This window comes from Plodia interpunctella, chromosome 29 (genome assembly GCF_027563975.2).
Source record: "Plodia interpunctella isolate USDA-ARS_2022_Savannah chromosome 29, ilPloInte3.2, whole genome shotgun sequence".
Classification (NCBI taxonomy): Eukaryota; Metazoa; Arthropoda; class Insecta; order Lepidoptera; family Pyralidae; genus Plodia; species Plodia interpunctella.
Genome location: NC_071322.1, coordinates 4,497,940 through 4,517,694, shown reverse-complemented (window position 1 = coordinate 4,517,694; position 19,755 = coordinate 4,497,940). Strand labels below are relative to the sequence as shown.

The 19,755-nt window shown below is 37.6% G+C and overlaps 3 protein-coding genes across 3 annotated transcripts; 2 read left to right on the top strand and 1 right to left on the bottom strand.

Annotated features, from left to right (window-relative positions):
- Positions 1 to 194: 194 nt before the first annotated feature.
- On the bottom strand, positions 195 to 3,204 carry LOC128681998 (RNA pseudouridylate synthase domain-containing protein 1-like). The gene is made up of 5 exons (XM_053766413.2): positions 2,974 to 3,204; positions 2,396 to 2,633; positions 1,644 to 1,811; positions 1,024 to 1,141; positions 195 to 433 (listed from the first exon to the last, which is right to left on the bottom strand). The coding sequence occupies exons 1-5, from the start codon at positions 3,064 to 3,066 to the stop codon at positions 229 to 231; spliced, it is 822 nt and encodes a 273-aa protein (XP_053622388.1). The 5' UTR covers positions 3,067 to 3,204; the 3' UTR covers positions 195 to 228.
- Positions 3,205 to 3,806: 602 nt separating this feature from the next.
- On the top strand, positions 3,807 to 8,706 carry LOC128681992 (uncharacterized protein). The gene is made up of 5 exons (XM_053766402.2): positions 3,807 to 4,138; positions 4,531 to 4,701; positions 5,516 to 5,690; positions 5,847 to 5,984; positions 6,511 to 8,706. Exons 1-5 carry the CDS (start codon positions 3,923 to 3,925, stop codon positions 8,643 to 8,645), a joined length of 2,835 nt encoding a protein of 944 aa, XP_053622377.1. The 5' UTR covers positions 3,807 to 3,922; the 3' UTR covers positions 8,646 to 8,706.
- Positions 8,707 to 9,312: 606 nt separating this feature from the next.
- Positions 9,313 to 18,502, top strand: LOC128681996 (zinc finger protein 569-like). Its single transcript, XM_053766411.1, has 12 exons — positions 9,313 to 9,563; positions 10,142 to 10,261; positions 11,014 to 11,119; positions 11,488 to 11,621; positions 12,365 to 12,613; positions 13,110 to 13,222; positions 13,927 to 14,023; positions 15,368 to 15,483; positions 16,238 to 16,349; positions 16,907 to 17,008; positions 17,753 to 17,884; positions 18,309 to 18,502. Exons 1-12 carry the CDS (start codon positions 9,459 to 9,461, stop codon positions 18,396 to 18,398), a joined length of 1,476 nt encoding a protein of 491 aa, XP_053622386.1. The 5' UTR covers positions 9,313 to 9,458; the 3' UTR covers positions 18,399 to 18,502.
- Positions 18,503 to 19,755: the final 1,253 nt, after the last annotated feature.

The window sequence follows — 19,755 nt, the reverse complement described above, 5'->3', positions numbered from 1 at the left end:
GTCCCTCCCTACCGCGCGAGCGTATGTACAATGTACATTCATGTTAGTGGGACTGAGTGGGACAGTATAGTATACCACATGACAGAGACGATAAGTATATAGAGAGATACCTTCGTATGTAGTCCTTTTTAAGGATTTAATTTTAAGATTACGTGTATGAAGCCGAGCGGGTGTTAAAATCAAAACGCCAAATATAAGGCGGTATAATTTTAATATTCGGTGTAAAGTTTAATCATTCGCACTATAGGACTGGTACTTGACGCCGATAACGTAGGGACGGTCTATGACATCGCAGGCCACTCGGAAGGCCTCCTTAGTCCTGTATTTATTGAATATATCTACAGATTTCCATTGGCTTTGGAAGCGTTTGTCTATGAAGAACGGCTCTGACGTCTGTATGTCCAGGGGCTCGGAGTGGAGGGGAAGCACCAGTCTGAAAATATAAACAAATATAAGACCCATTTAAATAAATTAGTTTTAAAAGGCTCATTGTGCTATCAATTTCTAACAGAAAAGTAAAACTTTTGGTATCAAGTATACGCTCATGAAATGCGTAAGTTTGTGATGACGTATGTGTGTATGTTTGTTACTCTTTCATGGAAAATCTACTGGACGTATTGTTATGAAATTTAGTAAACGGGTAGAATATAACCTGAATTATTGGTATAACTAATTGGTATAACTAAGTAACAATATATAAATAATTGGTATAACTAAGTAACAAACATCGTCATTTTCTTATTTACAATTTCCTGGAGAGAGTCCTCGCGAACGTAATCGCAGACATTAGCTAATTAATAATCAAAATTATATACATTAGCCATCTGCAATCTTCCAGTACAGGGAAGCACGTTGCCAGAATATTATTGAATTCTTTTCGTTCTCAAAACGTCATAATGCTTAAGAATATTTCAGTGACAGATAGATCAAACCTAGTCTCGTAAAGCGACCGAATCGGATGACTGCCAACGCATTTCTGTAGAAAAACGGTCGACAAGAAAACACGCTCTTGGGCTTTCTCACCTGATAGCATGCAGGAACATTCTATGGGGCGCGCTGTCCTTTTTATCACTGTAAGTGTAGTCACCGAGTATCGTGTGTCCGATAGCTTTGCAATGCACACGGAGCTGATGGCGGCGTCCTGAATGAGAACAAAAAAAATGGTTGCCTGTAAAGTCGGTTTTACGGGCGAAGATTTTACGTGACAACGTCTTTTTACGCGCGCGGCAGACCGATCATAGTTGAGTGGGAGAGAGACGCAAGGCATTCGGCGGGCCTCTCTCTCGTTCGGTGACTCATCGTAACGTTACCGGGCGTTACACTTTTTCATAAGTGACTCCCAGCCGCAACCTAATTTAAGACGTTGTCACGTCAAAAAATATGTATATTTGAATAGATTGTTGAGCCTAGGTAATCGGCTATTGGAGAAAAGTTCTGCATTACGTTTTAAGAACATTGTACTTCTAATACTGTACTGTAATTTCTAATTCGTGAGAAAACACAGTAAAAGTAACTTGGGCGCTACCAAGAAACAGATAATAGAGAAAAGATTCAAGAGGAACATTTTGCATAATATTGCACCCGTACAAAGTTGGTGCGTAAATCGCTAGTAGGTAGATAATTTAAAAAAAAATAGGTTTTACCAGTAACAGGCTTCAGAAGTACCACAGTCACTGGATCCGAGCCGCAATATCCACTCTCAAGTACCAGTAGCCTTGTGTGAGCCTCGCGCGACTGTTCACACGTATTATCAGATTTATTGAAAACTGCCAGCATCCGATGGCTGGACTGCTGAGTCAGAGGATCGACACCTGATAAGAGGTAACATCCATTATAATTATTATATATATATATATATATTATATATTATTATAATATTATATTATTATAATAAATAATTATAAGTCCCAGCGTCCGCATGAACTACTCAACTGATTTTTATAAGATTTTCACCAATTAGTGATTCCTGAAAAAGGTTTGGGTGAAGGTTTTGAAGCGGTGGTGGTGTGATCGTTAAGACGCCCGCCTGTGGATATTCACTACATGAGTTTGTATACTAATCTGACTCATGTAGTTTTCATCGACTACCACTTGCTTCCGGTGAAGGAAAACGTCGTGAGGAAACCTGCACACTGGTTGATTATTAACTTATGTGTGAAATGGAGAAGGTAATGGCAAACCACTCCATTAAAAGTTTGCACTTTGTGTTTCATTGTGTTTCACAGTGTTTCATTCCACTTAATTACCATGACCCTCAGCCATGAGGAATACCACTATGAAGAGAAAATAAGTCATTTCGCGATTGATTAAAGCCATTTTATTTGCAAGCGAATCAAAAATGATAGACAATTCCTATTTTGACGTCGTGGGTTAATAAATACATATCAGCACTTACCAACTGGATAAGTGATGTCCCCCAACTCGAACCCAACATGCCCTCTTACAACAGCCAAATAATATTTTTTCGTGAGCCGTCCTTCAAAAAGCTTCCCAGCCCGTGCCGCCGCACTTTTGTTCTTTGCTATACACAAAACGCCACTGGTAGCGTAGTCTAGACGTTGAACGAAGTGTAGTGGTTGGGATGAGGTTGACAAGTGAGAGTCGTGTTTGGCTATGTGATGCGTTACTGTGTTCTGAAATACATCAATGATGTAAATCATTCAGGATACACCATTTAAAAAGAGTTTGAAAAGAACAGTTTATTCCAATTCAATTTATTCCCAAGGGTTTATAGTCCTCGTGCAAATCAAAGTTGAAATAACCAACGAATTTTAGAAGCAGTGATACTCTCATGGCGGTAAAGATTGATTATATCGATACTCATGAAATCGAAAACTCGACTAAAAATAAATGTAAAAGACACCCGTGCAGGCCCAACACTAGTGTTTACAATGATAACCTCGAAATCAAAACAAATGAAATTATGAACACTTTTTGCAAGTTACCTACACTTACTATGTTTCAGACACTCACCTTTTCATCTTCGTCGTCAGAATTTATATACATATCATATGGCTTATTAACTATGATATAATTCTCACTTTCATAAAGCTTTTCGACAGCCATTCTCTGAAGTGGTTTTTAAACATGCGTTCACTAGTTCTTAAATCTTAACCAATTCAATATTACCATAGAAATGATTTTTTCAAATGTATTAAGTACTTTAGGTCAAAATCCTGTTTCGATTTTAGCTGCAAAATGTTGTGTACCCTCGGACCAAAATGCAGAAAAAGAGATTCTAGCGCCGTTTGGAAGGCTTTTTCTATACAAACACCGAGTATCTCTTCTAGTGGCATTTCGTCCAGGGATATGAAGCGGCATTAATTCATATCAGTGGTAAAGTTTTTTAAATAAAAAATATTTTTGAATATTGTATGGCAAACTGGTGAAAATTTTATTGACAAATCATTTTTTTTAACAAATCACTATCGTTTTTTTCCTTCCTTCAACGCCCACGTCTAAGCTATCACTCACAGATCTATACCTAGGTAGGTACATATAGGTAGTTTGTATTTCTTCTTTAATTTTCTTGTGCTAGGTACCTTAGGTACTTTATGGTCACCATCCATCGTTCGCCAAAATGCTTTTATATCTGTGGCAAAAACACAGATATTAATAGAACATTACAGCCAAAACGATGATTGTGTTGTGGAAATAGGAATGGAACGTACTTTATAACTTAGGTACCTATTTAATTGCTGTCAAAACTGTCATAGCTGTCAAATCAAACTAAAGTAGACCATCTTAGTACCTACTAAGATACATACTAAGGTATAAAGTACCTACTAAGGTAGGTACCTACCTACCTAGGTAATCCAACAAAAACAAATAACCCTAGTCATAAATAGAATACACAAACATGGAGTGAAGTAAATTGCCCTTTTATACATTTTTTTAAATTAAAATTGTCACTCAAAACGATATGAGTAGGCATAAAATAAAGCGGGAGAAGCCCGAAACTTCCGGCTCTTACTCCCGGGAGCAAGAAGAACATGATTTGGCTTATTATATACACGATCGCGTTGAACTCATGCACCAAGTGTTTTCAGTCTTAAAACTTAAAGATCTGAAGGCTATGACGCCGGCATGCATTAAACATCTCTCTGTGGATAATATTAAAGAGCTCTGCACTGAGGAGGTAGGTACTGATCTCAAATTAACTGTGTGTCTAATCGTTTTGTATAAAGTCAAGTCTCATAAAGATTAAGAACTTTGCAATCTTGCAAAATGGTTACATTTTTGCCCCCACTCGTCCGTCTCAGCCCTGTAACGTGACACAATTTCTATTAGAGAAATGCCATATGCATCACCTATAGATTTTGCGAGGGAGAGACATCATTCTTATTTTTCGACTGTTGAGTATGAGAGATGTTATGTACACTCATCTGACATCACTTTTACAACTACCTACTGCCTTATAGTGATTAGTAGTCTCGTGCACTCAACACCAACCCATATGCACATCGCATACGTTTTCCTTTCACTTTATTATGTCCTAAAAACTTTTATATGACTATGATTTTGTTTCAGCTCCTCGGCATTAGTTCCAAAAGGCTGTGCGCCATACTAGACGGGGCTGATCCCCCGACAGATACGGAGTCCAGTCCGTCCGAGTCCCCGGAGAGGCTGGAGACCATCTCGCTGGACAGTATCTCATCTGACGAGGAAATTCTCAGCCAGGCCAGCAAGAAGAGCAAAAAGGTAGAAAAAGTTTTATTAAATTCATTTTATAAATCAATTCAAGCCGATGCATATATGTATATCAGGCAGCGTTGACAGTTCTAGGCATAGTCGATTCTGCACCAAGCATGAAAATGTTTTAAGTTTTGAATAAATGCTTTGACTTTGAGCCAGTTGACTGAAGAATTAAAAAAATACAGTATACAAATTGTATGTCACTCTAAAGTGCAATAAAATATTGCACTTTTGAGTGATATAGCCTATTGTATTTAGACGACATCTACCACACCACATGCACAACGCCTCAATTGTAAAAAGCCGACCAAACTCAACAAAGAATAACAAGCCACACAACATCAACAGACAGATGGCACCGTGGTCGACCCTCTACCAGAAGCTAACAAGCCTAGACTGCGCAGACAGTGCGTTTTCGATTGGAATCATATATACAACCTCCGACGTGTCACCGTCTGTCGCGTGCGGTTCCCCTGCGCTGCACCTAGCCAGGCGGGAAGATCTTCCCTTTATGGCGGTCGAGCATGATAACCTAGCTCCTACTACAATATATTTATTTATTGAGTAGTAGACAGGCAGCTTCAGCAGCTGATGTGTCTATATCAAGCAGTGTTGAAAGTTTCTAGATATTTCACTATAAAAAGTCACATCACTGATATCAATTAATAACTTTATATTGATTCAGATTTTATACAACAGTGACACATTGTTCACTTCACTTATCAAGTCTATTTATAAAAGAGTTTATTATTGGTGGTGATTTACACATATTATATTACACACATAAGTCTCATAATGTAATGATAATGAATTACCACAGAAACACCGCCACCGCGACAGAGACAAGGACAGAAGCAAAAAAAAGTCCAAATCAACCGAGGACGACGGGGAGAAGTCTAAAGCTTCGCGGGCGGGACTCACGGTGCTCGAGCTGTTGGAGCTGCAAGCTCGAGCGCGCGCCATCAGGGCGCAGCTGCAGCAGGAACAAGCTGCTAGTAAGATGAGAAAAAAAAAAATATTTTGATTCTTTTTTCGGAAAAATCTTTTTTTTTTTTCAACCGTAGTTCCGTTTTAATGTGGCAAGTACAACACAGGAATAAAATCTTTTGATTTACTTTCACCATTTGGCTAATATATAAATTACATTACAGGGAAATCAACAGAAGCAGCAGAGTCGAGCCAAGGCGCCTCCTCAGACGATGACGAGGTGTTGGTGAAGGAGGAGCCGCCCGAGGTGCTGGTGATCAGCAGCGATGATGAGAAACCTTCCATTGCTGAGCTGGAGACAGGTGATGATGAATGACGAATAAAATGATAATATTTTAAGTAAACCCCGAAGTACGGTCACCTAGTTCTATCGTGTTTATCTTCAATTAAGAGAAAATTCAATTAATCTAGAATTTAGTCTTCATCATTTCAGCTAGGTCTAGCCGAATTCCTTCATATCATAAAACAAAGTCCACTGCCGCTGTCTGTTTGTCTGTCTGTTCGCGATAAACTCAAACACTGATGCATAGATTTTCATGCGGTTTTCACCAATAGATAGTGTGATTCCAGAGGAAGGTTTAGATGTCAAATTTATTATGTTTTTACACGTGCGATGCCAAGTCGCTAGTATACATATATATAAATGCCTGAATATGGTGATACAGATAGCAGTGTCTGCGTGTTTGTTATTACTGTGGTTTCAAAATTTATTCAAGATTGATTCAAGGTATCCATCATGCAGTAGATGCAAACTTTCACGCAATGGTGTTTAATAATAATTAGAGCTTGATCAATATTATAACAAAATTCTTCTGTCTCTTTTTGCAGAAAAACAAAACACATCAGCGGAGACAGAAAAAACAGATGACTCCCAAAAAGTCACGAAGAGAGTAAACAACTTAGTGATAACAGTGCCACAGTCGAAACCAACAAGAAAAATTAAACTGAATCGTACAAAAACTAATCCTGCGCCGGCTGCTGATAAAGATACCACTAGTTTTCCAATTGAAACGGTGGATACAACAGAAAATAATAAGAATGATGATAAAACTAATAATGTTGCAACTATAGCTAGCAAAGCTGCAGAGAATAATGCTAAAATGAAAGAGAAATTAAAGAAGAAACTAAAGAAGAAAGGTAAAAAGAAGACGGTCGATAAGGATGGTAGTGACCACGACGAAATTATGCTACAGCTGTCGGACAGCGAGAAATTAGATCTGCTAGAGGATTTGGACCATAAGAACTTCGATAGGGTTTCTAGCCAAAGCTCCGAAGATTCTGAAAGCAGTAGTAGTAGTGAATCAGATGATGAAGATGAAAATAGTCAAGAAAGCGATGAAGTATTGAAGACAAAAGTATACGTAAACAAAGATAAAAAGAAAGTGATCGAAGGACAGATCGTTGATAAACTCGATTCTGTACAAGAAAATAAAAAGAAAGATTATGCACAAGAAAACAAAACTACAGAAGCTGACGATAAATCTGATGATGTAAATATAGATGACAAAACTTTTCAGAAAGTTGACAATTCTGGAGATTCAATTTCTTCTAAGGATGAAGAAGTTTCAGAAGCGAATTGTGATAAGGTTGTTCATGATAATGAAGAAAACGAACGTTCAGAAACCATTTCAATAGTTGAAGATACACCAAATAATAAAAGCGATGAAAAAGAGGATAACGAGAAAGCTGAGAAAATTCAAAGTGTTGAAAATTTTACAGTAAATGTTCTTGAGAGCAGAGATGTCGAAAATATCAGTTCTTTAGCTGAGAATGATCAAGATACAATTAAACAAGTGCAATCAAGCGGTGATTGTGAAATATCAAAGGTTCCCAATGCTGAAAATAATGAAACATTTACTGGAACAGATCTGATATCTGAAACAAGTAAAGAAGGCACCAGTGAAATTAATTCACAGGAGAAACATAATGTTGACAAAGAAATATCAGAAGGGGAGCTTTCAGACCGCGATAGCTCGGAAGTAGAAGCCACGGAATTACAACCTGAAGTAGTTTGCATTTCAGACGACGAAGGGAAAAATAAGAGTAAGAAAAAACATAAGAAAAAGGAAAAGAAAAGCAAAAAGGGAAAGAAATCAAAAAAAGAAAAGTCGGATTTTCATAAAGGCTCGGACCAAAACTTTTACAAAGACATTGAAAGTCTAAATAACGCTGAGGGTTCTATTTCTACTGATCATAATGTGCCCGAGCCTATTGTAATAGACGAAGGCGATATTTACGAAATTCTAGAACTCTCAGACGATTCATCTTGTTATGAAGTTGAAGGCACTGTTTTGTCTAAAGAGCCCACTGCAGAAGAAATAGAGGCCCTATCGGCAAAAATTGATGAGATTGAAAGAATTGAAGTGATTACAGACGAAGAAATAAGGGAACATGAACTATCTTTAGCTGAAAATAGTAAAACGGTTGATAATAATAAGACAGATGAAAACGCAGATGATATAGAAAAGATATCATGGAAAGATAGGTACTTAGGTAGTTCCAAAGTGAAAAAAGTTCTAACTACATCAAATATATTGAACGCTCTAAGGAAGAAAAACAAAGAACTGAAAAAGAAGTTAGAAGAATCTAAAACGAAGGAACTCGAAGTAGAAAGTGAAAAAATTGAAACACCAGAGGAGCCTATTGAAAGTAATTTAGAAGAAGGTTCTATAAAACAGTACAATGCTTTACAAGGTTCTACGAAGTACGTTGATCCTGTGAAGGAACCAGAAATGAATACAGAAGAGAACCAACATGATAATGAAGACGCTAAAGACAAGGAGGGAGCGGTGACAAAAGAAATGAAGAAAGACGCCAAACAATTACTAAAAATGTATAAAAGGTTATTAAAATATAACGATATGAATAAGCAGAAAGATCCGAATAAGAAGAAAAAGAAAAAGCAGAAAAAGAAAAACAAAGATGAAAGTGTTGCCAGTGTTGTAAATAATGACATATTATAGTACTATTTAGAAAGTTATTATTTAATCTTTATGTAAACAATAAATGCATTTTTAACAAATATTTAAATTTTTTATTGTATTTTTAATCAACTTTTTAATGAGACGCTTATGTCCTGCGGTAGAATTGTTTTACCTGAATCAAATGTTGCAAGTTCCACCTAGAATACTTCACGTTATTTGATTGAGCTCTTTTTCATGTGGTTTTAATTTCTCAATTCTTGCAACATTATAACAACATGATGTAAGATCTGCCTACCTAGGATCGGCTTTCAATGACACATCTCTACGATTAAAATGCTCCTTGCCTTCTCTCGAGCGTTTACGCTGTTTCTTTCTCAGCACTTTACCCGGCTAAATCTGCTACTTTGTATGATTAGCAAGGTTGAGCCGGGAAGTTATATGAAAAACATAATTTTCCTATATTTGTAGAAAAACTTATCTCTAAAAATTCTTGGGTTAAACCACAGATATTAGAACATTACATTCTTAGGGGTGGGTTAAATTCGTCTGTGTTTTCTTGTTCTTTGCACAGATAGAAAAACATTTTTAATAAAATCAAAATCTTTTTATGAACTGTTTTTTTTTAATAAAAATATTTATTTTTACTTCTGTCAACACTTTCATGTTCAGCCACTGTGTGTCAACTTGTATTGTCAATGTCATTGTCACAAAGAAAGAAAGCCAGGCCAGAGACGCTTTGTAGTGTTTGGTTTTTAGATTACTTAATTAATTTTATTAAAATTGATCTGAAATAAATCCCAAATGTTGTTGAAATTATAAATAACTATGGAAACAATATAAATCTACTGAACCATGGAGGAATTATGTACTGCCTGTTTGTGTACTGGAAGAAATTTATACTTCATAGGCGACACGAGTGATTTCGATCTCTATTTGCAAATATTGAATGAAATACGTGTAAGTATTATTTATTTTAGTTACTATAATAAACCACAAATCATACTGAACAGCTATGGTACAACAGAAATCTTGTTTGATTTAAATAATGTGCATAAGATATATAACATTAATAAGTACCTAGTTTTACAGAAATCAAATATTTACACGAAGCAAGCTAATATTTTTTGACTCAAATGAGTGGGACTAATATTGATTTTTACCAATTATAGTGCTTATAGAAGCAATTCTGAGTGGAGGTTGCTACTCGGCAGCCTATTCCTAGCCTATAAATCTATTTTTACTATATTCAACTTGATTAAAATCTGTTTAGTGGTTTTTGCTTTACATGTAATGAACTTCCATTCTTCTTTGTGTGTTGTCGTTCTCCAAAGATTTTAGACCATGGCCACAGCTTTTGTTTTATAAATTTTTATTTATTTATGTAATAATGGACATACAGCTTCTGCAGCTGATGTGTCTATATCAAGCAGCGTTGAAAGTTTGTTAGTCTAAACTGTATAACCCATTTCCCCAACTAGCATATATTAGAAAAGATTTAAATTTAAAAAAATCCAATTTATACATGTTGTGTGTAGGTGGACACGTCAGCCCTCCGTGTACTTGTGTGCTGGGAATGCCGCGCGCTGCTGCGGCGGCTGCGGCGCTTCCGGGCCCTCGTGAGGAGCTCTCACATGTTGCTCACAAAGATTTGTGGAGTGAGTTTTTTTTGTCTTTTTCACTTGACATGTGCATAAGGTTGACATCATGTTTGGTTGTCAGCAGTCTAAAATTTGAGGTTTATAGCTTAAAATAAAATCTCAGTCTATAATTTTCTTGTTCACTAAAGAGCATACAAAAATATTATTTAAAAGTAAGATGCTTTAGAAAGTACATCTTGATGTGACTAATCCATCTCGGTCATGATGGAAAATGATCTTTTTCTGATTGGCCCGGGTCTTGGATGTTTATCTATATATGTATATGTTATAGAATATAGTATCGTTGAGTTAGTATCCCATGACACAAGTCTCGAACTTACTTTGGGGCTAGCTCAATCTGTGTGATTTGTCCTAATATATTTATTATAAAGAGGAAAGATTTGTATTTTTGTTTGTAATGAATAAACTCGAAAACTACTGGGTTGATTGTGATGGCACAGAGACAGGCGAAACCATCAGGAGTGATATAGGTTACTTTTTATTATGGTTTTACCCGCGCGAATTCGGGGCGAGCCGCTAGTCAATTTACATGTGGCCTATAACATTATTGGCCAAGACAAACAGACATCCATCAATATTATAAGTATTCCATGTTATTCATAAAAATGTTAAACTGTTCTTTAAAGTAAAATATGTATTGTCAGCACTTTATAATATTTGACATTGATAGAAAGCGACAAATCATTATGTAAACTTTAACTTTTTTATATGAATAATTGAGTATTATTATAATAAATAATTGTTTCCAGAACAGTGTAGAGAACGTTGCGCGCGCGCCGCACCTCGCTATACACAAGGTGTCCCTGATATCTCTGCCTTTCGATGACGTCATTCTCAAGCCGGAACCGGAAGCGGGTGAGTCGTTAACAATTCTACATCATTAAAGGGCAATTGCCACGGAGTCAAATCAGATGCCAGCTTTTTCCATGTAGTGGGTTCGGAACGACCACTTCTGAGAAGAAATGCCGAAAGAAACTCATTTGACACTCACTCAAGGGCTTATCATTATTGTTTATAACATATTCTCTTCAGATGGAAAATTATCTTTTTCTGATTGGCCCGGGTCTTAGATGTTTATCTATATATGTATTTGTTATAAAATATAGTATCGTTGAGTTAGTATCCCATAACACAAGTCTCGAACTTACTTTGGGGCTAGCTCAAATTGTGTGATTTGTCCTAATATATTTATTTATTTAAATAATAACTCATCTCCCCTACAGAATTGAACAAAGAAGAGGCCCGCCCACTGTCGGTGGTCAAGAGCGAGCCGGATGACGTCACGGAGCACAGCGAGGAGACCTTCGTCAATGACCTGTTGGTGGAGAAACCTGTGGACGAACCGCCGAGGAGTAAGGTTAGTGGTAATCATGATATAATAGCTGCGCCCCGGGGCTTCGCTGCCGCGGGAATTTCGGAATAAAAAGTACCCTATGTGTTATTCCAGGTTATGTTCTACCCGTGTTCCAAATTTTATAACAATCCGTCCGGTAGATTTTGCGTGAAAGAGTAACAAACATACACACTCACATACAACTTTCGCGTTTATAATATTAGTAAGATGTTGTGTGATTGTGAAGAAACATTTTTTGACGAAAATAAGTTTATATTTAGGACAAAATCAAAAAATCTTTATTTTCTCTACAATCTTAACATCGTATAATCAAAAATACATAAGACATGTTAACACTGTACATAGAATATGTATTAAATATTATACCAAAATGGTCATCGCTCGGTATGATGTTATAGTTTGAAGAAAAATCGTCCGCGTCTCGCTATGTTCCTTGCGATAGCTGAATAAGGTCTAAATTTGAACGGGCTTGTGTATTGCAAGGAGACTGCGTATGGTTATCTCGATGATTTAATGCAGACTAACTCAAGAAAAATGTGACATGCATTTTATATATATATATATATATATATATATATATATATATATATATATATATATATATATATATATATATATATATATATATATATATATATAAATAAATACTACAAATAAATCGAAGACACTATGTGATTTTGTTATCGATTTTCATGATCTGAATGCTATTCAGTTTAATTAACAGTTACCGATAAAAATTGTTACAGACAAAAGAAAAAACGAAAAGCAAGTTAAAAGTCAAGAAGGTGAAAAAAAGCATAGGGAAGAAAAATAACATAGTTAACAAAAAGATGCGCAAGCGCAAGAGGAAAATATCTGTTTCTTCCGAGTCCATAGACAATGTAGATGTAGGCATAGACTGTGATACTGCGTCCGTGAATGGAGAGGAGATTGAGGAGAAGTTGAGTGAGAAAGAGATTCAAGAAGAGACGGCTAAAGAGGAAGGAGTTAGTAAGGTGAGTTAGACGTGTAGGGATGTACATTTTTTTTAACTCCCGCGCGTTTAGCTGAAAAGGCCGCGGTGAAGTTTGTTGCGCCGCTTCTTCTTCACCAGCGCTTTGGAAGTCGGCGGTAGACTTAGTTTTAAGTAAATTTTTGACGTCATGATATGAAGCGGTGGTGGTGTAATGGTTAAGACGCCCGCCTGTGGATCGAAAGGTCCCAGGTTCGAATCCTACTCGTGCCACATGAGTTTGTATACCAATCTGACTCATGTATAGTAGTTTTCATCGAACACCACTTGCTTCCGGTGAAGGAAAACATCGTGAGGAAACCTGCACACTTGTTCATTATTAACTTGTATGTAAAATGGAGAAGGCAATGGCGAACCACTCCATTGATAGTGACAAGAAAGTTGTCGTGTGTGTTTCTTTGCAAGTATGACAACGGCCATCAGCCATGAGGAATACGACTGCGAAGAAGTTGAATAGAGAATTTCTATTTCGCCCACAGAAAGCGGTGAACGGGTCAGGCCCACGTGTCCCACTGTTGGACAACGAGCGGCCGCAGTGTGCGGAGTGCGGGAAAGTGTTTAGTTCCAGGAAAACTTATAGATACCATCTTAAGTGAGTGGTTTTCCTTCTCTCTCTCTCTCTCTCTTACTCTATCGTCTGAGCGTGTCTCGTTTGCATGTCGTTGTGACACGATCCATACTAATATTGTAAAATGCGAAAGTCTGTCTGTCTGTTCCGCTTTCACGGCTAAACCGCTGGACCAATTTTGATGAAATTTGGCAGGTAAAGATCTCGTTCAAACATAGGCTACTTTTTTCCCGAAAAGACTGTAATAGGGGTTGAATGTTGAATGTATGAAAATCGTACCTGTTCCACTTTCGTAGATAAAATCACGCAGGCGAAGCCGCGGGCAAGAACTAGTGATAACATAAATTTATATTTAAAAAATGGTAAGCCCTTCTGGCATGATAGGATAAACACTGATTGGATGAGTTTCTTTCGGCATTTCTCTCTCTGCAGTGGTCGTTCCGAAATGCCAGCAGTTTGTAGCCTTGGTAAATATCTCATTTACCTCAGGAATCACACTATTTATTGGTGAAAACCGCACGAAAATCCGTGCAGTAGCTTTTGGGTTTATCGCGAACAGACAGATGCGACATAGGACTTGTTTTATAACATGTAAGCATATAAATATATAGGGATATATATATTTATATATTTTATTATGGTTTAATTGTTTATGCTCATAGATAGACCCTTTACAAATAACCAAACTAAATGGATATTATATAAATATTAGTCTAATTTGTTGTCAGTGTCCTTCACAAAGGGCAGAATCGCTACCCGTGCCCGCGCTGCGGGAAGGTGTACCAGTGGAAATCCAACCTGGGCAGACATATGAGGAGCCACAAGGTAATCACTGCGAATCAGATTGTCATTTTGTATTTTCAAAAAAACCGGTCAAGTGCGAGCTGAGACTCGAGCACCGAGGGTTCCGTACAAAATTTTTTTAAGATTCGTATGCACTTATTTTGTATGAAAATTGATTACAAATATAACTTTTTTTTTCTGTGATGTAACTATAAATTGCCAATTTTTAGATTTTTTTTCCTATATCAATACGGTATGCCCCAACTTTTTGCCAAATTTCATGATTCTTGGTCTACGGAGAGTACCCTATAGGTTTTGATTCTTGTGAAATCGCAAAATACCCCAAAATATGCCACATAATTGGACACATTTTTTGATCGCGTTAAACCTGTGTATTTGGTATAAATTTCAACTTGATACATTTACGCGTTCCTGAGAAAAAGGATCTTGACAGACGGACAGACAGACAGACAGACAGACAACGAAGTGATCCCATAAGGGTTCCGTTTTGCCTTTCGAGGTACTGAACCCTAAAAATGACTTTTTTTTTTTGTCCAATTTTATCACAGGCCGTAGTGCGTCTTTGGCGTTGGGTATCGACTGTCGGAAGTTTTCGAAGTGAGACGCGGCGAACCACAGATTTATATTATAAAGATGGGAACAAATCACCTAAACATTTTCAGGACTACATAAACGCGTATTGGGGATGAAATCTTAGAAATGTACGCGCTAGGTTATTATTTTTCTAAATAAAAAATAATTAAATGATATTTAGTATCACATTCCGGTGAAGGAAAACATCGTGTGGGAACCTGCACACTGGTTGATTCTTATTAACTTGTGTGTGAAATGGAGAAGGCAATGGCGAACCACTCCATTAATAATGCCAAGAAAGTTGTTGTGTGTGTTTCATTCCACGTAATAACCACGACCCTCAGTCATGAGGAATACGACTATGAAGAGAGATCATACTGTAGACACATGTCAGCTACTTCATTCATTTTACGCAAAGTTGTGTACTGTGTATTGTATTGTAATGTTACGATTTTTACGAAAAACATAAAATTTAGTCTTTTCACTTTTCTTGTAATGTAGAAAATTTAAAAAAACACAGCCTTTCTAAATATATAACTAATTAGTCCTGAAAAGATTTGTAGTCAATTTGTTTCCACCTTATTCTGTGCAGCGAACCAATCACATTGCGGCGTGGTTGTCGTCGCGTCACAATAGCTCACTGTGATTGGTCAGCTGCGTCTCACTGCGAATCGACTCGATGGTGTGATGTGAATAGCAAAGTTGCACTCAATATATCATTATCGGCAATGTGATTGTAGGATGTGACGAGTTGTGACGTGTAGGATTAAGTTTGAAAGTTTTTCTGGTCAGGCGCGTGACGCCGGAGAACTGTACTGTGGGGAGTGTGACAAGAGATTCGCGTCAGTCGCGACATACAGACAACATCTCAAGGTGTCGCGGCAACACGTGTCTGAGAGCGAGTTCAGGTGAGTCCGGTGTTGATGTTAGTCTGTAATTTTTTTTTTATTTAAAATTTGTCATAAAAGTATTTGTTTATTGTAAAAATTGTTGCTGCGCTAAGTAAAATATTTAGCATTTAATTTTCATCTATAAAAATAAAACTAATTATAATTAAACTTATATATAAAAAAAAATAACAAAATAAATGCTCGCACGTAACTGTCCAACATCACAACCACATTACTGATGTTCCAACGTCCGTGAGCCTCGCCGTCTCGTAAACAACTGAGCGCCTTATATTACAGTAGTGGGGGAGAAGTGAATTTAGAAGCATACATTACAATAAGCATGACTTGGTGCAGCCCGGATCGGCTCCAAATGAGGGAACTCCTCAACGGTTTACAGCACGGACATGGGATTTTTGTCAGGCGTTGAATGCCATAAGATCTCTCTGACTACAATAAAAGCTTGTGGCAAAAATGACATTTTTATTAAAAAAATGTTTATGAATTAAAGTTAAAGACGACCTCCGTCGCCTAATGGTCATCACGCCGGACTGCTACACTGGAGGTCCCGGGTTCGATCCCCAGTCAGGGCAACATGGAAAATGATCTTTTTCAGATTGACCCGGGTCTTGGATGTTTATCTAATATATGTATATGTTATAGAATATAGTATCGTTGAGTTAGTATCCCATAACACAAGTCTCGAACTTACTTTGGGGCTAGCTCAATCTGTGTGAATCGTTCCTATATGTAGACATTTTGATTTGGCACCCAGCTTCATGTGCACGGACTGCGGCAAGAAGTTCGTGAACAAGACGCGCCTGCGCGACCACGTGGACTGGGAGCACCTCAACAACATCAAGTTCCGCTGCCAACTCTGCAATAAGGTCATTACCCCTCTCTCTCAACTCAGCGTCTCTCTCTCTCTCATCTCAGCGTCTCTCTCTCTCTCATCTCAGCGTCTCTCTCTCTCTCATCTGAGCATTGTTTTCCTCAGCCGTAAAGCGTGGGAGCCTAGGGACTGGTTTCTCACATTTTCGTCTCCACTATGCACTTCACTTCAAGCCACTTTATATTATTTTATTTGTAACACTAGCTGCGCCTCTGGGCTTCGCTCTCGTGGGAATTTCGGGATAAAAAGTACCCTATGTGTTATTCCAGGTTATACTCTACCCGTGTACCAAATTTCATAACAATCCGTCCACTAGATTTTGCATGAAAGAGAAACAAACATACACACATACATCTTCCTAAACTTTCACATTTATAATGCTAGCTGCGCCCCGGGGTTTCGCTCCCGTTGGAATTTCGGGATAAAAAGTACCCTATGTGTTATTCCAGGTTATATTCTACCCGTGTACCAAATTTAATAACAATTGATCCAGTAGATTTGCGTAAAAGAGTAATAACACACAAACTTTAACATTATGCAAACAATTCGCAGCCGTTCAAATGCCACACGTCGCTGTACGTGCATATGCAAAACGTGCACCGCAACAAGGAGAAAAAGGACAACCTCTGCCACGTCTGCGGGAAGTCCTACCAGGTGAGGGAGTAACTCTTTCTCTTCTCCAGCTAACTGCTCCTTAGCGAGTCATATTTGTGAAGACCACAAGACGCAGCAGTGGGCTTAGTGCAAACCGCATTTCACTTCTGCGCCATTGTGCCGCACTAAGCCCTCAGTACGAATCTGGTGTCACTACATTAATCTATACTATTATTATAAAGAGGTAAGCGTTTGTGGTTTGTATGTTTGTGGCGGTGTATCACCGAAACTACCGAACCGATTTCAAAAATTCTTTCACCATTAGAATGTTACATTGTCCAAGATTGATATAGGCTATATTTTATCTCAAAACTCCCATGGGAGCGAAGCCCCGGGCAACAACTAGTAATACAATAATCTGGTATACTGGTGCGAGATTCAATTGGCTAATTCTCCAACCAGTCAAATCAAAAACTTATGTCACAAACAACATTTTATATGCAGCTTGTGTGACAGTGATGTATGGTGACGTCACGGATTTGCCCGTGGCTTCGCCCGCGTTAGTTTTCCCGCGGGAACAGTAATTTTTCCGGGATGAAAGGTACCCTATGTCCTTCCTCCACACTTCAAACTATATGTAAGTATGCAAAATTTCACGAAGATTGTTTGTCATCCAATCTTTGTTTGTTACCACTTCACGCTCTAACTACTTGAGTAGAAACAAACAAACTTACATTCGCATTTATAATATTACATTAGGATTAGGATAATACAAACAGACAAAATTTGTTGTCTTGTTTCCAGAACGCAGCGAAACTGAAGTATCACATAATAGCGATGCACACGCACGAAACGCCGTACCGCTGCGCGCACTGCGCCGCCGCCTTCGGCTGGTACTCCAGCCTGTACCGCCACGTGCGCGAGGTGCACTACAAGGTTACACCCACCCATCTTACTAATGGACATTGGCTTTTTGCTTACCATCAGCGAAGTGGGACTGTTGAATCACAGAATTAGGATTTTTACGTTATTTGTTGACGCTCACCCATCTTACTTGCGGACATTGAGTTATTGCTTACCATGGGGGGAAATTGGGTTGTTACATTACAGGAATTGATTCTTTAGATATTTTTGTAGCGGTCACCCATCTTGCTACTGGGCATTAGGTTTTTGCTTACCATGAGGGAAATTTGGTTGTTATATCAGAGATATCAAATTTCTTGTTATTAGGTAACGGTCAGACATCTTACTAGTGGATATTGCGATGACATGTCAGATCACAGCAATCTAAGATCTTTAAATGTATAATTTGGAAACGGACAGCCATCTCATTCCTTCATTCATATTCTCTCTTCAACAGATGAAAGTCCAGCCGAAAAAGTCGAAGCGTCCAAAAAAAGGGGAGTTACCACCACTAGTGCCAGTCTCTATCCACCCCGCAATGCCGTGAGACGTGGCCACAGACAGCGAAGACTATAGACACGGTTATATCTTTCGTTTCACTCAATTAGAAATACATGTATGCATTAGGACAAATCACACAGATTGAGCTAGCCCCAAAGTAAGTTCGAGACTTGTGTTATGGGATACTGACTCAACGATACTATATTCTATAACAAATACATATATAGATAAACATCCAAGACCCGGGCCAATCAGAAAAAGATCATTTTCCATCATGACCCGACCGGGGATTAGCGATCGAAAAAGGTCGAGCCTTTTAGCCCTTTTTTAAGACTCGCCGCTTTATAGCGAGGGCTAGAAGGCTAAAAGGCTAAATAGCTCTTAAGCCCTCGAGGCTAATTGTATTTATGGCTTTTGAAGGCTCGAGCCTTATAAATTTAAAGCTTGCGAGTCTTTTTTAAAGGCGGGCTTTTTTTCTAAAATTGTTCACTAAAAAAGGCTTGAGGCTTTTTAGGCATAGGCTTTTTTAAAGTCTTTTTAGATATAATATTATTTGACACTATTAGGTACTAATTAGGTCTAAAGGTGGTATCGATGATTGGTTTAAATATAGCAAAAACATAAACAATTACATAATTTTTGGTACATTTAATAATAAAATATAAAACCAGTATACGTTGACACTTGGTTATAAAGATTTACTAAGTCATAAGAGGCCAACTTAAAATAGTCATTGTTCCAAAAAGAAAAACAGCCGATTTTCATTAGGTATGGCAATGAAATGAAATTGTAAATAAATAAAGGATGTGTTAATAAAAATACAGTATCATATTTAAAAAATATAAAAATGAAATTAAACGTAATAAATATAACCAATGACACAACTTGGATATCTACTCATTTTCATTGTCGGAATCATCAAAACTTGGCAAACTGATATTAGCCAAACTGTCTTCTTGGCGTATTTTTCTAATGAAATCCAGAATCTTTGAATACGTCATCGTGCGTTTTTCTGGAGGAACACGGTCGAGCTCAAAAGCTAATAATTTTGCAAACTCTTTGTTTCTTTGATCATTTGGTTGCTGCTCTGAGCACAGGTGGATATCGTCTACCACTACCACATTCAATTGTGCTCGCACATCGGATGAGTCCCATCGATTTCTTTTATATATGGCACAATCCATAATATCTTCTTGTCGTACCTGTACTCCTTTGTCCAATTGTTTTTTTGATGATGATTCTGGTTTTAACTTTTCTTCATTTAAAGATAACTTCCTCTTCTTCTCGCGAGATAAACCAGGTAAAATACTCGGAGAACACGGAGGAGACCCGTCATCACTAGACATTTTTATTATATAATAAAAATGAAATGTATTATCTTAACGAGCCAAGAAATCACAATT